Source organism: Carassius carassius, chromosome 15 (genome assembly GCF_963082965.1).
Source record: "Carassius carassius chromosome 15, fCarCar2.1, whole genome shotgun sequence".
Lineage (NCBI taxonomy): Eukaryota > Metazoa > Chordata > Actinopteri > Cypriniformes > Cyprinidae > Carassius > Carassius carassius.
This window is the reverse complement of record NC_081769.1, coordinates 22,763,018-22,781,602: the sequence shown is the minus strand read 5'-3', so window position 1 is coordinate 22,781,602 and position 18,585 is coordinate 22,763,018. Positions and strand designations below refer to the sequence as shown.

The following is an 18,585-nucleotide window of genomic DNA, read 5'->3' as shown; positions in this document are numbered from 1 at the left end:
CATAAATTTGGTTGGAGAAATTTCGGAAACATCAGGACAGAGCCTTGGCAGATGGTGATGGATGAGTTTTCAAAAGGAAATGTGGAAAAAGTGTCGACACGTCCAGCAGTATTAATAATACATCCTGTCATTTATTTTATCTGTCTTGCTGGCATTCTGACACCTTTAAAAATCATTATGAAGAACTTCATAAAGGAACATTTTATTGACAACTAATAACTATGCATTATAACTTTTAGCATTTATTGTGTTTTTTTCCAGCACCCAAGTGATGTTAGACGGATTTAGGCTAAACTTTCCGTCAAATAATCCTAACATTGTATTTAAAGCCTATGTTGAATTTTATTTTAGTAAACCACAGAGAAAACCATCACTGCATGAAAAGTATTATATCCCAGAATCCAGTGTTTGTAATGTCAGGGTTTATCCAAACGAACTCAAACTTCCTGTGAGCGAGAGGATGAAGGGAGGGAAGGAAACAACAAAAGAGTGAGACAGACAGAGAGAGACAGAAACAGAAAAGAGACATGCAACATAGACAAGGTGGAGAGACTATCTTCTTCTTGTCTCTTCAAGGTGAAGATGTTCAGCATGTTTGTAGCACAGGGGATTGGATTTTCAACATTTAAGTTTCTTTAAGATTTTTTAGGGAGTGGTTTAGGCTCTAATTTGAGTGTCAGAGCAGTGACCTTTGCTACAACACTTGTGTTTCTCACTCCAGATCCAAATTCTCATCCGTCTGCATGTGCAGGTGAGCAATGACATTTTGCTGTGTGTGATTATTGTGTGATGATGCAGATTATTGTTGTGCTCTTAATGATATAAAATTTCCATGGCTATTGTTTGCCATGCCATCCTTGAATATTTTGTATTTTGGAAGTTCTTTTAAATGATTAAAATAATATATCAAAAGTTATTTATATTTGCATACAGTATGCAGTTATATACAGTTTGTGTGTGTGTGTAAACTCCCTTTCAAAAGTTTGGGATCAGTAAGATTTTTAATGTTTATTAAAGAGGTTTATTATGCTCTTATCTACTTGATCAAAAATTCAGGAAATAAAATGTAATTTTGTGAAATATTATTGCAAATTCAAAATAACAGATTTCTATTTAATATACATTCAAATATAATTTATTATTGTGAAGCAATAATAAAACAGTTGGGATGCTTAATACTTTTTGGGACCGATGATACTTTTTTCTGGAGTCTTTGACAAATAAAAAGTTGAAAAGTATTTATTCAAAATAGAAGACAATAATTAGTTTCTGTCTTTTTTCTTGAAGAAATTAATACTTTTATTCAGCAAGGATCTGGTAAATGGATGAAAAGGGATAGTAAAGTCTTATATTGTTAGAAATGCATTTTTTTTAACATTTTTATTCATCAAAGAATCAAAGAAAAAAAAAAGTATCAAGAGTTCCAAAAAAATATTACGCAGCACAATGCTTTCAAATCTGATGATAATCAGCATATTATAATGAATTCTGAAGGATTATGTGACACTGAAGACTGGAGAAATGGCTGATTTTATATATATATATATATAATATATATACATATATATGATAGCGACTCACACAGAGATATTTATTTGGACAGCATTAATGCATCACTGTCTTTCATAAGAGGGCCATTAGTTGTGCAGAATGATATTCCCTCTTTATATCTGAGAGTCAGGTTTTTGATGAGGACAGTTTTCTAAACAGGAGGTTCTATTCCTCACCACCTCTCTCCCAAACAACTCATGAGTTTGTCAGTCTTATGCCTTTTTTGTAAAGCTACAGGTAGATTTTTTACTGTCAGTGTGAAACTGCCAAAAATTAACTAAATTTGTTTAACATTACTTCTTTCGGAGGAGTGCAGCTTAATTTTAATTGTGCCACAGTGCTTGACGTTGTTCAAATATTTAAAGTAATTCTGTGGAGTTTCGTCTCTGATGTCTAAACAACTTTATTTTGGTCAATAAATATTGTATATTGTTCTGTCTTTTCAATTAAGATGTAAATTAAGCAGAGGCCTGAGTACATAAACACACGTAAGAGCCAAAAGTCTGATGCCTTCAGAATTCATTTGCGTAGTAGAGGGATACACGTCTATTCCCACGAATCTCCGTATCCAAACAAATTCTTCCCATTAGTCTTAATTATAAACACATCTCGTTCTGAACTGTGCCAGACTGTAGGCACCTCGTCGTCAGAGGCTTCCAGGCTGTTTGTTTTTCAGGCTCATTCTTCCTGCCATGGAAGGAGAGCATATTTGTTTTAGCAGGCAATTTTCCATGATGCCACATTGTACCATGTTACAAGGGTTCGAGATGTAGGCACACACAGTCTTAAAGCTGTCATTTAGTTTTATGTTGGACATACCAAACCTAGGTACAACTTGACCAGAGAAACAGTTTGTTTGAATTAGTCCACTATATTATATAACATACTGCAAGAGTACCACTGTGGTAGACAGTTTGGAACTATAAATATTAAACTAAATTAGCTAAAACTTTCAGCAATGACTTCTTATTCATTTTTAAATGACATAAAATTAAATATCCATCAATGTCACTTAGCTAATTTATAGTACTGGAAAGTTTAATATTTATTTCATACTACATACTGAATTTATTTATGTATGAATGTTTTTATGTCATATTGTACTACTGCACCTTAAATTATTTTATTTATTTGTTGAATGTTTTATTTAAATTAATTCAATTAATTTATGAATTATTCAGAATAAAAATCTAATCAAACATTAAAGAAAATAAATACAATATAAATAAAAAAAACTTAAAAAAAGAAATAATTAAATGTAAAAAAAATAATATACAAATTATTCTCATATTCCAATTCTATATAGGATTCATGTATTTAAATTATATATATTTACATTTCCTTCCATTTGGAATACAAACCATTATGATGCATTTCTTTTAAGTCATGCGTGAATTAAATAAATTTATGAATGTTTTAAATACACAATATACATTTACCCTCAAAAATCTATGCGGACGTTTTTCCCATTCTAATACTAACTAACTATATTTATACTAACTATAGCTAACTATATTTTAACCATGTCCATACTTTTGAACTGAATCAACTGAATTGTTTTCACAGTGAACAGATTTATGCAATTTGAAAAAATGTGTATTTAAATTAAATCAAATAAATTCCAATAGTTAAAAGTGCAGAACCCTTGCATGTTTCATTTTAAAATATGCATCATATTAAGTTTAACAGTCTATGTTAAAACTGTGTAATCCAAAAGGATTGAAATTTGATAGGCAATCTAGATATTTTTTTCAATGCAGAAATAAATGCCTTCAGAAAAACTGTCATTGCAAACTGTTGTCTCTCTTTGGTTTTTATGCAGATCCAGCCCTCAAACCACAGAGATGACCCTTACGGATGGTTCCCTGAATCTGAACCTCACATCAACATCAATTCCTTCCCTAACAACCAACACTTCTCCACCATACCGTGAACCTTATTTACACAGACTGGCCCACTTGGATGAGGGTCTGTATAATGACTTTTACAGCCTGTGGATAGCTCTGGTGGTCATCAACGCCCTTATCTTTATGGTAGGGATGACCCTTAACAGCCTGGCTTTGTATGTCTTCTGCTTCAGGACCAAGCCGAAGACCACGTCAGTCATCTACACTATTAACCTAGTGGTGACAGACCTGTTGGTTAACCTCTCTCTTCCCACTCGTATCATATTATACTACAGTGGAGGAAAATGCCTCATCTGTTCCTACATGCACATATTCAGCTACTTCGTCAACATGTATTGTAGCATCCTCTTCCTCACCAGCATCTGCGTGGATCGCTACCTGGCCATCGTTCAGGCGGAGGCCTCACGGAAGTGGAGGAACCCCAGCGTGGCCAAAGCGGTGTGCATCTGTATTTGGCTGTTCGCCATCATTGTGACCTACTCGCTTCTTACAACAGCCTTCAAGCACTCAGGCTGCTGCCTTTCCAAACTCTTCGCACTGACCGTTTTTGAGTTCTTCCTACCAATGGTGATCATTGTTGTGTTTACTATTCGAATCATGTGCGCCCTTTCCAGCCCGGGCCTCATGCAGCAGAGCCGTGACAGACGCATGAAAGCTGTACAGCTGCTGTCCACCGTTCTGGTGATCTTCACCGTCTGCTTCACGCCGTTTCACGTCCGTCAAGTTCTGTTTTACTTCCATCCTGATTTACCTCATCATGTGATTGTGTACCATGTGACCGTCACCCTCAGCAGCCTAAACAGCTGCTTGGATCCTGTGGTCTACTGTTTCGTCACCACTAACTTTCAGTCTACCATGAAGAGATTTCTCAGGAAGATGGAGAGAGAGCAGACGAGTGGAGACATTATCAGCGTGCAGAAGAGCTCGAAGGCTTCGGGCACAGTGATTGCTATAGCCAATAGTATAAGGATAAGCATGAGCCCTGTCCAGCAGGGAAGCCAGTCTGCATGAGGGAGTCCACATGTGCCGTGGAGTATTCAGATGGTTTCCATTACCATGTCATACTAACACAAAATCAGTGACATAAATGCACATTTGTGACTTTGTTTTCAATGTGTACTGTAAATACTTTGATGTAGAGATTTCATTTCAAATGTGACACTGTTATGTTTGCAACTATTACAACTACGCAGCAATGCCACCATGATGTGCCATAGCATTTTAAAGCTTGCAGTGCTTTAGAGCAGGGGGTTTCAAAAACAATGATGCCCTCTTAGAGGCAGACGTATGAAGACGCATTCGACTTATATTATTGCCTATTATATTGTTACTGTACTGAAGCCAAAACATATTAAAACTTTATCTAGAATAAATTGTCTTTGTATCTACTGTATCTTTTTTCTACCAACAATTAGAGTAAAATTATATGTACACTTCCATTTCAAAGTTTGGGGTTGCTAAGATTTGTTTTTATTATTATTATTATTATTTTAAAAAAGAATCTTATGCTCGCCATGTGTGCATTTATTTGTAAAAAAACAAAAACAAAAAAAACGTAAACACAGCATTATTTTGAATTTTTCTATATTTTCTTTCTATTTTAACATATTTTAAAATGTAATTTATTCCATTGATGGCAAAACTGTATTTTCAGTATCCAAAGTGTCACATTAATGTGTCCTTGATGTACAAAAGCATTAATTTCTTTAAACAAAAAATAAATAAATAAATAAAAATCCATAACCACAGTTATATTGTATAATATTATTACAAATTCTAATATTTGTTTTCTATTAAAAAATGTGCCCAAAAATGTGAGGAGTATTTGTACACCTGCAGAGAAACATATTTCTCTCTATTTATTTCCATAACACTTTTCAGAATAATTTTTTTTTTTAAGTTAACATTGACAGTTCCAAAATACAACAAAACACAGCAAAAGAATATAATGTTTTAGGCCAAATAAGAGTAGGTCTAATCATTGATTGTGGTGAGTAAACAAAACAGTTTTTTTTTTTCAAATAATGCTAACCACAGACTTTATTCTATGCCATTTGAAAAGTTGAGAAGAAAAACATGATACAATTATCTACAAATAATGGTTTGAATAGCGTTTCTTAATCAATTCAGTCTGAACTAGGTGCAGAACTCTAGTACAGCACAAAATTCGTTATCAATTTGCCTTATTATTTTGTTCCATAGTATTTTATTATCAAATATCTCTTTAAGAGATATCAGTTACCTCTTTATGACATTGTTAAATAGTAGGTAATGACTAAAAGTGTTTGTGGTTTCTAGGTTTTTAGTTCACAGATTTTGACATTGCGATATTACATCACTGCTGATTAGGGGGATTTGTAGAGCGTAACATCTGGCAACCACGAACAGACAAAAGATGCAGTACATCCGCGACCTCAGAGCAGGTACATTTGGCTCTTTAACATCTTTCTCCATTTACTTATGTATGCTCATATTCTTTCTTTAACCATAAAGGGAGATGTCTGTTATGAATCGGACCGCTCGTCGTGCTCGGGAACTGAAGGTATCAGTTAAATTTACTGTAGAAGCAAGTTAATTAGCAGGCTAGCAGTCCGGGCTAACAGACTGTATAAGCATTAATCAGACTTATGATTCATATAAAGTTAAGCAAAATCCCAAATGCATAATTATTGCGACCTGCTCGCTCACATTTCCAGTCACTTCACCCTTCCGAGTGACACAGTTGGTAACATGATTATTGTGTGTATGATGCGAAGTATCCAAATTACTATCAAGGCAACATGACTGCATGCAACAGTCTGATGATCTGGCAATCCTTTGAATCCAGGAAAAATTACAGGGAACGGGTTTTTTATGGGGATTTGGGAACGTTATTGAAATTTATTTTAGCCAGCGAGGTTGATTACGTGTCTAACAATAACATTACGCTTTGATTGGAAATGACTGGGTTTAAGTTTTGGTTTCCAGGCGTATTTCCAATCACAAACAGGAAACCGTACATGTTTAGGCATGATTTAAGCTCCATCATGGGCTTCTTAAAAGATAGCTGCACGTGATTCAGCGAAAGGCACCTCATCGCCACGTCCGCATGCCTTAATAACAGATGACCTCCTATATATCGTCCTCTTGTCAGCTTGTCACATTTTCACGTCAGTCTCTGACAGAGGTGTCCATTCCTGACTCTTGTCACAGCAGGCCTGGGCTGCTCTGGGCTGGATGTTACCTACCAGAAGCGTCTGGGTGTAACTTAACCTTATCAGTGTAGCGCACGGGGGACGGACGGTTATCACGGGCGTCTCATGTAACCAGCAAATAAAACTAGTGACACGTTTTTGGCTCTGTCACTGTATGTGTCACTTCAGTTTGTTCTGTAGAACTACTTGTGCCTGTCTACTTAACTTGATCTGGGACAAAATTTCTGGGTTAAAAGGATCATTTTTACGTCAGATGAAACGAGGTACTTAACGAGGTAGGATATGTTTTTAATTATTACATGTTGGAGGTGTTCACGTGCCTTGTTACTAAATTAGTAGCCTAACTGTTGTAAATATACGTTGCAATTATTTAACTTGTTTGCTTCAGTTTATTTATATTAAAATGTGTACTTATATTAAAAAAATTATATCAATCCATACAATAATTTAGAATAAATCAGCTTTATCATATCAGCTGCTTATCCACCATTAGCTTTCACGGAAGACCCTTATGTAAATGGATTTTGTACCGCATGTGCTATAGCAGCGCGATTATGTCATTCTAACTACTTTAAAACGACCTTTGGAACTTTACACACTGTTGCTGCCTTTACCACATGACTGTGGAAGGTAGGCGTTTTCAACATGTTTTAAAGCTTGTGTTTGACAAATAGAAATTTGCAAACAGTCGCGTTTGCGTGAAGACGTAACCATAGCAACTGGAGAGCGTTGCAAAATCCGTGTGGGATGTCGACAAAAGATGGTGCATATTGCTCTTATTTATTACTTTTTTTGTAGATTTGCATTTAAAAAAAAAAAAAAATCTTGTTTTAAAAAGTCCATACTATAGTATAAGATAGCGCCAACAGGCCATTGAAGTTGTGCGAGATACAACATTCAAATGAAAACTGGCAGAAAGAATTCCAAAATATGTCTTTGTTTTCTTGTAGTATATGTAACGTTACATAATTTGTATATAATATGTATAATTTGATAACGTGTAGGAAATGGTCACTTTTATATTTAAATGATTGTTTCTTAGTTAAAGGTTTACACCACCTCAGAATGAAAATTGTGTCATTATTAATCACTTACCTCCATGTCATTCCAAACCCGTAAAAGCTCAGTTCATCTTTGGAACACAATTTAAGATATTTTAGATGAAAACCTGAAGGTTTGAGACTGTCCCATAGACTGCCAAGTAAATAAGTGTCAAGGTCCAGAAAAGTAAGAAAGACGTCATCAGAATGCTCCATCTGCCATCATACGTGCAAGAAGAAAACAAAAATAAGACAGGAGACTATTGAAAAAGGAATTATTGAATAAAGTCATTATTTTAGTTTTCTTCTCTTGCAAAAAGTGCTCCCGTCACTTCATATAACCCAGATTGCACGTCTGATGGCAGATGGAGTATTCTGACGACAACGTTTCATACTTTTCTGGACCTTGACACTGTTATTTACTTGGCAGTCTATGGGACAGTCTCAAGCCTCCAGGTTTTCATCCAAAATATCTTAAATTGTGTTCCGAAGACAAACAGAGCTTTTACGGGTTTGCAACGACATGGGGGTAAGTGATTAATGACAACATTTTCATTTTACGGAGGAGTATCCCTTTAAGGCTTTAAAATGTTATCATTTTAAGAATATGTATCTACATTCTCCTATCTTTTCAGAGCCTTTTTCCTAATTTAGTCACTTTATTATTTCATCTTCCTTTCTCCAGGGATTACAGATATGTGAAATAAGTCAGGCTTCTACTAAAACTATGTTTACTGTCGCAATGCCAGGATTTTTCCCCTTCTTGTTTTTCACTGACATTTTTCCAATGCCTTGTTCTTTCTGGATATCACTCGTTAATGCCCAGATTTCTCAGTCTCTTCGTCTCTCATTCACTCCGTCTCTCCCTCTCCTCTAGATTAATAAGTAATTCCATGGAAGCACAGAGAGGAACATCCACCTGTTCTGCTCTCCATACCCTCCCCCATTTCCCTCTTTCTTTTCATGAAAACATGACTTGTGAGCTACACCAACAAAGCTCTATATGGACTAGGATTCATTGCAACGGTTGGTAGATCTCTCACTAAAATATATGGAACAACTTGACATCTCTTGTTACTGCGGGTGTTTTATAATAAGAAGCCTGCTGTGGATTATGAAAGATCGGTGTAAGGAGAATACAGTCTGGACTTGTGAGGGGTAAGTACCACAGGAAACGTTTCTGGATCAAGACACCAGACACCAGCTTCGTATATGCAGGCCAGCATGGCACCCAAGAACGCTGTCCCAGAGTCCGTTCCAGTGCTGGAAATGGCAGTCGTACAAGAAAAGGATTTAAATGGTGGACAGAATGCAGAGAAGGAGAAAGAGCGGGAAGTGGAGATGTCAGAGGACTCAGCCAGTGAGGATTCTGTAAACAACATCCCAAAGCGGTTATGGGTCATGCATGGTGCCGTCATGTTCGGGAGAGAGTTCTGCTATGCGATGGAAACGGCACTAGTCACTCCTGTGCTGTTGCAGCTAGGTCAGTAATCCACTGTTTTCCCAACAAATCTTTTGACACCTTAAATCAATTCATTTCATTCATATGTCTATAGAGAGAAAGTCCTAATTTATCCCTTAACATGTCATTCCAAACCTTTATCACTTTTGAATGTCAGTGGGTTCTAATGTTGTTTTGGACCCTATTGACTTTCATTTTTCAACATATCTGCTTTTGTGTTCCATAGAAGATATAATCACACAAATATCATTAAAAAAATATTTAGGCTATGATGAACATGTTTATATATATATATATATATATATATATATATATATATCATTTTACTGCACTTTTGTATGTAATGACAAAATTTCGATCTTTTAAGCATTCTTTAGATGTATATAAAACTGAAGCTCAACAGGCATACACACTTAGCTATAAATAGAGGGTTAATGGGTAATTTAGTGTTTTAAATTCATCCTTGGCTTAAGCCCTCTATTCATAATCATTGAACAGGGACATTGCTTTGGAAATTTATACAGATTCCCTATTGTGCCAATGCCAACCCTATGGTATAGTAATAAGGTGGAGGGATGTTTGTTTCCACTGTAGCATGCAAAAATGGATGAGGTAGCGTTTACATGGAATGCAGAGAATGTGAGAGTCTGTGCATTTCTCTTTCTCTCGGTTTTCCGTTTATTTTGAATAAGATCAGTGTCAGTAGATCCTCTCAGGAAACTACAGGGTTAACATAACAAAAGGTTTGAATTGCTCTAAAGACCTTCTGATCTCATACCAAAAGCAGTTTTATTAGATTTAATGGCTGAAGGTATCTTAAATATCCATCCGCTAAACTCAGAAAGGCAATTTCCTCCAAAAAAAAAAAAAAAAAAAAAAAAGCTTATCGTAACCTAAAACAATCAGTTTATGTCGCTTTAATGTGCATGTTTAGGCAAAATATATGTGTCCTTTAAAATCTCAAATGGCCTATTTTATAAAAAATAAATAGCTAAAATAATTGAGATTTTAAGTGTGGTTTAATAGACAATTAACCAGAGTCTGTTTCTAGAGTAAACAGGATAAAATGATCTGCTGTTATACATTAAATGCAGTGTGTATTGACAAAACCATCTCTTTAAGTTCTGCCCCTTGGGAGTTGTAACACTGAGTGTTATTGCTTTATAATACAAGCTGATTACTTCATTACTTCATACTGCACTTTAACCTGGTCCACAGAGGTTGGAATGCGGTTTGGATAGTTGTTCATCTTTAAAGCTGAAGAGTTCTGATCTGCAAATTTGACATGTGACATGTCTGTTGTCTGCACTTTCTGTTCTCACATTCTCAGTTGACATCCCGCTACACACATGACCTGTAGTCCTTTTTGCACGTTTGGACCTCTCAAAAAAAGGAGAAGTTTGACATTTAAGTTTCACTTGAGTAATCAAGTGTTTGGGTTTTATCATGTCATCAGTCCTGGCACGAGTTCTGTGTGCCAGACTCATGGAAAATTCCCTTAGCTGTTAAAATGATTTTTTTTGCTATAAATCATCACTAACGAATAATCCCAAATATTCTTTTCAGTTTTCTCATGCCCTTTTTATTTACTCCTAAGTCATCGCATTTGATAATAATTTTATTGCCCGAGGCAGTTTGATTGCTTCATTACTATGACACAGTTATTGATCTCATATGTGAAAGGTTTATAGTGTTGTAAATGACAGGTTAATGAACGGCAGACATGCTGAAACCTTCCTGGTTGTCTGTTTCAGCTGATGTGGGTTGCTTAAATAGCCATATTTGTATATTGTATCAAAAAGTGGTTATTAAAAAATATAGTTTTGATCTCCCTGAACCTTGGAATTGAATTGATCCCAGCCCGTTTCTTCTTGCAGGTCTCCCAGAGCAGTATTACAGCTTAACCTGGTTCCTCAGCCCTATTTTGGGTTTAATTTTCACTCCTCTGATTGGCTCAGCAAGTGACCGTTGCACTTTGAAATGGGGTCGGAGGAGACCCTTCATTTTGGCACTGTGTATTGGAGTGTTAATAGGAGTGGCCTTATTTCTTAATGGATCTCTAATAGGTAATTATTTAATATATTTATATAATAGTTAAAACATGCACAGATATCTACAGAATTACAAGTCACCATTGTTTAAATACGAGGCATTTGACTATATATTTTATATTACACATACATATTTTTGCATTTTATAAATGATTGGTCCTTGATTTTAATCTCTGTGTCAATCAGGTCTGTCTCTGGGTGATGTTCCCAGTAATCAACCGGTTGGGATTGTGCTGACCGTTGTTGGTGTGGTGGTTCTAGACTTCTGTGCTGATGCTTTGGATGGACCAATCAGAGCCTACCTCCTGGATGTGGCTGATACCGAGGAACAGGACATGGCTCTAAATATCCATGCTTTCTCAGCAGGTGTATATTCTGGGACTGGGAGTGATAAATTGATCTGAACTGGACGAGACACTGTGTTCTTTAGCATCATATTTGAAACCTTTTCAACTCTTAAAAAAAAAAACTCAGGTTTAAATAGTTAATTATCCGCTAGGAAAGCTCTAATCAGAATAGAAATTTTCGATTTGCAGCAGTTTGGGATCAGTAAGATTTTTTCAGAAATGAATAGTTTTTTCAGCAAGGACATTCTAACTGTAAAAACATTTATATTATAAATATATCAAGTAAATTCTTTTGAAAAAATTAATGTAGTAACATTTCTGTTGTTACTATATTTTTGATCAAGTAAGTGCAGCCTTGGTGAGCATAAGAGACTTCTTTCAAAAACATAAAACTTGTAACTTTTAAACAGTAGTGTACTTAACATTATACTGGATGGTGATTATATTTGATATAATTCCTGTTTTTCAGGGCTGGGAGGTGCTTTAGGTTACATGCTAGGAGGGCTGGACTGGACCAATACCTTCCTAGGTCGAGCTTTTAAAGCCCAAGAGCAGGTCCTCTTTTTCTTTGCTGCCATCATCTTTATCATTTCTGCGACGCTTCATCTTTTCAGTATCAAGGAGCATCTATATAACCCCAACCAGCCAGGGATACTGAAGGATGAGGATGAAGAAAGGCCACCTCCTGTCCAGCTCTATGGCAGCTTTCCATCTACTCGTCGCATACCTCAACTAGAACTGATCCCTGAAGAGGAGCCATTGTCAGCTCATGAGGATGACCGTTCTGAGCGGGATGTTTCAACAGACTTTCTAAACATCGACCTAGTAAGGAGTAAAAGTGACTCTGTTTTAGCCATGCCAGATGCTACAGTAGAGCTTGACCCAGACTTGGACTTGGATCGCGATGGGCAGTTTCTGTACGATATTGAACCGACTTTATTCCAGGACTTCCAGGGTCTTCAAGATGATGGAACCACATTGAATTGCTGCAACACCAGCCATGCAGGTCAATGCACTAACTACCACTTACAGAATTGCGATAGCAATGGGGAACATATCTGTGGAGCTGCCAAAACCATAAACGGAAACTTTGCTGTTTCTGGAAATCCAGTCACTGGAGCAGTGAGTGCCGCCAATCAACCAGGCAAAGTCGGTTTACGTCCATCTGGCGTCCCAGTGCGTCGCCGCACCCCTTCTTTCTACCGCCAGCCCTCCTTCACCTTCTCTTATCATGGACGTGTGGGCTTTCAATGGCGAAGGCACTATGGCAACATGGCTGGGCCAATCAAATCTTCACGAAGCCTGAATGACATTGACGAAATCGATACACGGCATGAACGGCGGAAGTTGCCAATAAGTCGCATTTCTGCATCCCTCATGATTGAGGAGGATGAAGAGAGTGAGGATGGGGTTGATGGTACAACAGTCAAACTGCTCTGGTTGTCTATGCTGAAGATGCCACCCCAGCTCTGGCGTTTGTGTGTATGTCACTTGCTCACCTGGTTCTCCATGATTGCACAAGCTGTGTTCTACACGGACTTCATGGGCCAGGTCATCTTTGAAGGAGACCCAACTGTAAGAAGAGTTTCTTAAATTGTCCTGTAATTGACCGTTAGCAAATAGCTTGGGCCCGGTTCCCCGATAACGTTCACTCTTAGCGTGCTAAGAAGACATCGAAAGATATATCTTACCAAAGTTGTTGATGTTTCTAAGTGTGTTTCCCGAAGTGTCCCTTAGGAAGCTTCTTAGCACGCTGCCTCTTACGTCCGACGTTACAAGAGCGCTGTCCAAAGTCAGGGTGCTGAATTAGTTGGCATCGATTGCTCATGAATCGATTTTCCACTTTACGAGAAGGTGCAATACAGCGTTAAGAAAGACAACACGTTCTATGCAAATGAAACATTCCTCAAATTATTACAGTAACATTTATTTTAACATAGTTTAAGTTATCAGGAAAATATAGACTATAAATTAAATTATCAAAGGGTCAGTAATGTTCACACGATATGTTGTGACGGTAAGACAAACCGGGTATCCCTCACTAATCATCCATCCCGTTGTGCCACTTGTGCCGCTTCTTGACATGGGTTTAACGACTTATAAAAATTATATAATACACTTTTATATTAATGGCAAGGTACTTTACAATTAGAATTGATTGGCAAGCAGCTGCAGTTACTTCTGTTTAATGCGGTATTGATTGCAATTGGTTTATGTTTTTAATAAAAAGCAACCTATCTACAATGAACAGAGAGAGAGAGAGTTAGATACAAAATATGCTGGGGAAGCAACGTAAAAAAGGGCACCAAGCCTCTCGTCAGAGGAAGTGTTGCTGGACCTTGCCACCAGGTCAGATATCACACCCCTATGGTCCACTATAACCTGCACATTTATGGCTGCGTCTTCCTTTCGCGATAAGTAGCCTACGCCTGATCATTCACTGATGGATTGGCGATAGGGATGAGTGTGCCATCCACCAGGATGCAATCCCCGGCATGGCGCAGAAGGGCGTTGGTGACAGTGTGGACGCACTTCTACACAGAGGTCTTGATTAGGCTGTAGCCCTCTCCCACGAACTTGATGAATCTCTTTGTAGCAAAAAAAAAAAAAAAAAGTAGATCTGGGAAGGTCCAGCTGCTCCACAATGAGTTGTCTTGGGAGGGGATTTTTTTTAATATAGCCACGTCAGGCAAAATGTCAAAAGGGCTTAAGTTTTGCCGAATAAAAAAACTGACATGGACTAAACGGCTCCGAGTCCAGCTCCGTCTTTGATTCAATACAAGAACACGTTGGATCGCTGCCATAGTTGGTCGCTTACTGGACACCACCATGCTTACCCATTTAAAGATCTTAGCCATTTAGAGCCAAATTGTTTGCCAGATTTTAATTATCAAAAAAATGATTGCCAATTCGCTTTAATTACATTACGAAAAAGCCTAGGCTAATTACCACCTTATTAGTTCTGTAACCACATAAAGTCAACTTCATAAATAGGCCTGTATCCATTGCAAACATAATTTATTATGAATCTTAAAAAATAACAGAAAATCATTGTTGAGCCACAAAATTGTCAACATACCATAGTGTGACTTGTACTTCGCTGCGCTGGTTTCTAAAGACTGCTGTACAGTAGCGTCATGAGCTCAAATAACGCTAAGAAAGAGCTACGAATGGTCCAGACCAACCTTACGAAAGTGTGACTTACAGAAGATATACTTAGCGTACGAACGTGTCGGGAACCGTGCCATAAGGTTAAGAGAGAGGTTAAGGAATAGGTTAAGAACTACTTCGCGATAAGAACGTTTTGGGGAACCGGGCCCTGATTGACAGGCGATCTGAACAATCAGAACGCAGATATTATGTGCTTCCGCTGCTATCTGGCATCTTCATACTAAAATCCATGTTAAAACGAGGTAAAAAAGATTGACTGAATTGAAACTTTTCAATATAACTAAATATAAAATGTGCAGAGCTGTGCTGTTGTTGGCTGCCACAGTAACGGCAATAAGCTAAGGAATCATTTTAAAGTAACGTTACTTATTTTGCGAACCAGAAAACTTGTCATGTCCAGGGCATTGTGCATGGCTTGAATCGGTTAAGTTAAAATACCGCGTGTGAAATCATAAAATAATGTTAAAACTTGTGCTCTTATCATTCTGTGGACAAAATCCTGTGAAGTTCTCCCAAAAGTGAAAATTCTGTCATTAATTACATGTCGTTCCAAACCCGTAACACAAATTAAGCAATTTTGATGAAATCCAAGAGCTTTCTGACCCTGTATAGAGAGCAATTTAACTGAACTGTTTCCAGACCCAGAAACATAGTAAGGACATCATTAAAATAGTCCATGTGACATTACAAAAGTGAAGAATTGTTGAATGAAGATTACTTTTTTCTTTGTGCACTAAAATTATTCTCTCATAGCTTCGGAAAATGATGATTGAACCACGGATGTCACATGGACTGTTTTCACAATGTCTTTACTACAGTACATTTCCATATAATCAAATCAGCAAGGCGTTATTTTTAGTCTACATTGCATGCCTTTTACTTTTCTAATATGGAGTGTCAATATTATACATGCTCTGTTTTACTATATGCAGTACTGATTATTCTTGATATCCTGTTGATGTTTTTCAAAACCAGGCTGCTGCTAACTCCACCGCCCTGCAGAACTACAGTAAAGGTGTGCAGATGGGCTGCTGGGGGCTTGTGATCTATGCGGCTACAGCTGCGCTCTGCTCAGGTGCGTGTTATGTTTATGTGTTGTATTTGTATAAAACATGGCTAATGATGAGGATTACATTTTTTGTTTCATCCAGTGGTGTGATCAGGTTTCAGTTCTGTATTTAGACACTCACATGACCACATTATGGAATAAGCAGATTTTTTAGGGTTTGATGGTTCTTAACATTTATGTTTTATATCTGTCATTTCCTTCAGAATGTTGTTTGTTTTCTTAGATTCATATTTACCTGCAATTTAAGATTAAACTTGTAATTCTTTTAAATTTAAAAAGAAACGTTAATTTGTTACACATTTTATTTAAAATTTTATTTTATGTGAACCTTTTTTGCACACAATTTCTATGTCAGTGTCTGTTTAGAGTATTATTCAAACCAAATAATCAGAAACTTTTTTTCACAGACGTGCTCCAAAGGATCTTAAACAACTACGACCTAAGCATAAAAATCGTCTATATGTTGGGGACTCTAGGCTACGCAGTGGGCACAGCCATCATGTCCATCTTTCCAAATGTATATGTTGCTATGGTGATGATAAGCACCATGGGAATCATCTCTATGAGCATGTCATACTGCCCTTATGCTCTGCTGGGACAGTACCATGAAATTAAAGAGGTCTGTATCATTTTATTAACTCGTGTAACCAAATGTATGATGTTTCCAATAATTCAAACTACCATTCAAAAGTTAAGAATTATTACATTTTAATTATTATTGTTTGATCAGAAATACAGTAATCAATTTAAAAAGTCCTTCCTAAATGAAAGTATTCAAAATATCTTCCTGACCTTTTGAATGGTAGTGTGTATGATGGAGATCTGTAAGATAAGCTCATCTTTACTGCCAGTTGCACTTGATTTGTGTCAGCAGTTTTCACAGCAGCAGTGCTCTCAATCAGCTTCTTTCATCTTTCTTTTACATTGTCGTAGTACATTCATCACAGCCCTGGAAACTCACGGCGAGGCTTTGGCATCGACTGCGCCATCCTGACGTGTCAGGTGTACATCTCTCAGATCTTGGTGGCATCGGCGCTCGGCGCAGTTGTAGACGCCGTCGGTACGGTTAGAGTGATCCCCATGGTTGCAGCGGGAGGTTCCTTTCTTGGTTTTCTTGCTGCGGCTTTCCTCGTCATCTACCCTGATACACTTGATGATGAAGATGAGCAAGGCCCAAGCTCTGTTAAGTCAGAGGCTGCCTCCAGTAACAGCACAGAGAAGCTCAAGCCAATGTCAAGGAACAGTTCCAGCAAGTCAGAAGCGGAATCCTTAGTTTGAGTGTTAGAACGTAAAATACTTGAGCTATTTAAGTACAAATCCTAGAATGCACAAGCAAGTTAAGACGAAAGGACAAGACGGACATTGTCTACCATTCATACACTTTCACATATGCTGAGTGTAAATCTGTGGATATGGTACAGAGACAAACCTATTTGAGTCAAATATGTGATTTCTGAGATTATTTCTCAAAGCTATTTATTATTTGTTCCCAAAATTTCCATCGTCTACACAAAAGTATGTTTCAGGTTTTATTTTTTTATAACCAGGTTTACATCACTACATTTGAAAACATTTCACATTCTAATACATTTTTTCACACATTATCATTTCACTTTACAAATCAACATGTAAATGCCAGATCTAAGTTTGCATTTTTTTAGACTGATATTTTATCAGTGTTGAAATGTGTCTGATTATCATTGTATTCCCCTCCTTAGCCTCATATCATACAAACACTCAGGGGAAAGCTGAACGGCTGCTGCTTCTGAGCAGAAAACGCTCACTTCTGTTTAGACTTTAACTATGCACAATGCCAAATCATTTTGTTCTAATGATTGTAGACTTTGAGCAAGACATTGTTTTTGAGAGTTGCCTTTAGTTCATAAACTTGATTATCTTAGGTACACTATTTTGAGGTATGAAGAACATGGAGAGCTGAGACACTGAGTAAGGAAATGGCTTTGCTGTACAGCAGTGATTTGTGTGTGAAATGAAGAAGTGTGTTTAGCTGTCATGGCAGTTTTTACTGGGTTTCAGCCTCCATCTTAAGTGATGACACTCCAAAAGTAAGAAGTATTTTTCACAGCATAAAACATGATACTGTTCTAGTACTGTTGTGTAGTTTATATACACAAGTTTTTGAGCTAATTTCTTTTCAAGAAGACAGGCCAAAACTGTCCTTTACTAGTTAGTCACAGAACCCCTCTGGCTAAGTGAGCTAACTAAGCTATGGCTCCATAATTATGCTCATAAATGTAGATTATATACATTGCTGGAAGTGTGACATCTGTACAGAGGTCAGTAGGCTGGCTTTGTATCCTATTTTATCAGAAAGGAAGTTTTTCTTTGGGTGGTTTTCATAAACAAGGTGAACACTTTTTTTATAAATTTTTGTATATGTTGTGACTTTTTTTAGTGTTTGAACCAAATTGAAAGTTTATAATGGTTCCAGGTGTTTATTTTGAATTTGTGTTCAGTTTCGATAAAGAGAAAGTTTTGCACTTTCCCCTGTGTGCATGCTCGTTTGTTTTGGACTGTAGCACAATGTGAATCTGACATCAACTGTTGTTGACTATCCTCACGCATACAATGTGCACACAACTGACAAGTGCACACACGTGAATGCTAGATGGAGAGAGATACATAATGAGAAACTGTGTGATGCTTAAATAGATGCATTTGAAGAAAAAGTCTCTTAAAAACACTTATTTACAGTATTACCGTAAAGTTACATTTAACGAATTCTGAAAAGTTTGCAAAATAATTTCAATGGGAAATCAGGTGCACAGAGTG

At 37.0% G+C, this 18,585-nt stretch overlaps 2 protein-coding genes across 6 annotated transcripts; both read left to right on the top strand.

Moving 5' to 3' along the window:
• The first annotated feature begins 502 nt into the window (after window positions 1-502).
• On the top strand, window positions 503-4,798 carry gpr20 (G protein-coupled receptor 20). The gene is made up of 2 exons (XM_059567072.1): window positions 503-751; window positions 3,374-4,798. Exons 1-2 carry the CDS (start codon window positions 744-746, stop codon window positions 4,467-4,469), a joined length of 1,104 nt encoding a protein of 367 aa, XP_059423055.1. The 5' UTR covers window positions 503-743; the 3' UTR covers window positions 4,470-4,798.
• Window positions 4,799-5,771: 973 nt separating this feature from the next.
• Window positions 5,772-18,381, top strand: slc45a4b (solute carrier family 45 member 4b). 5 transcript variants are annotated; one of them, XM_059568036.1, is made up of 9 exons: window positions 5,801-5,881; window positions 5,952-6,000; window positions 8,570-9,175; window positions 11,032-11,220; window positions 11,392-11,571; window positions 12,022-13,127; window positions 15,699-15,798; window positions 16,200-16,411; window positions 16,726-18,381. In XM_059568036.1, exons 3-9 carry the CDS (start codon window positions 8,905-8,907, stop codon window positions 17,068-17,070), a joined length of 2,403 nt encoding a protein of 800 aa, XP_059424019.1. In that variant the 5' UTR covers window positions 5,801-5,881; window positions 5,952-6,000; window positions 8,570-8,904; the 3' UTR covers window positions 17,071-18,381. The 5 variants fall into 5 exon arrangements, with proteins under 5 accessions (XP_059424020.1, XP_059424019.1, XP_059424017.1 ...); XM_059568037.1 differs by lacking the exon at window positions 5,952-6,000 and having other exon boundaries at window positions 5,772-5,881; XM_059568034.1 differs by having other exon boundaries at window positions 5,865-6,000.
• The last annotated feature ends 204 nt before the right edge of the window (window positions 18,382-18,585 follow it).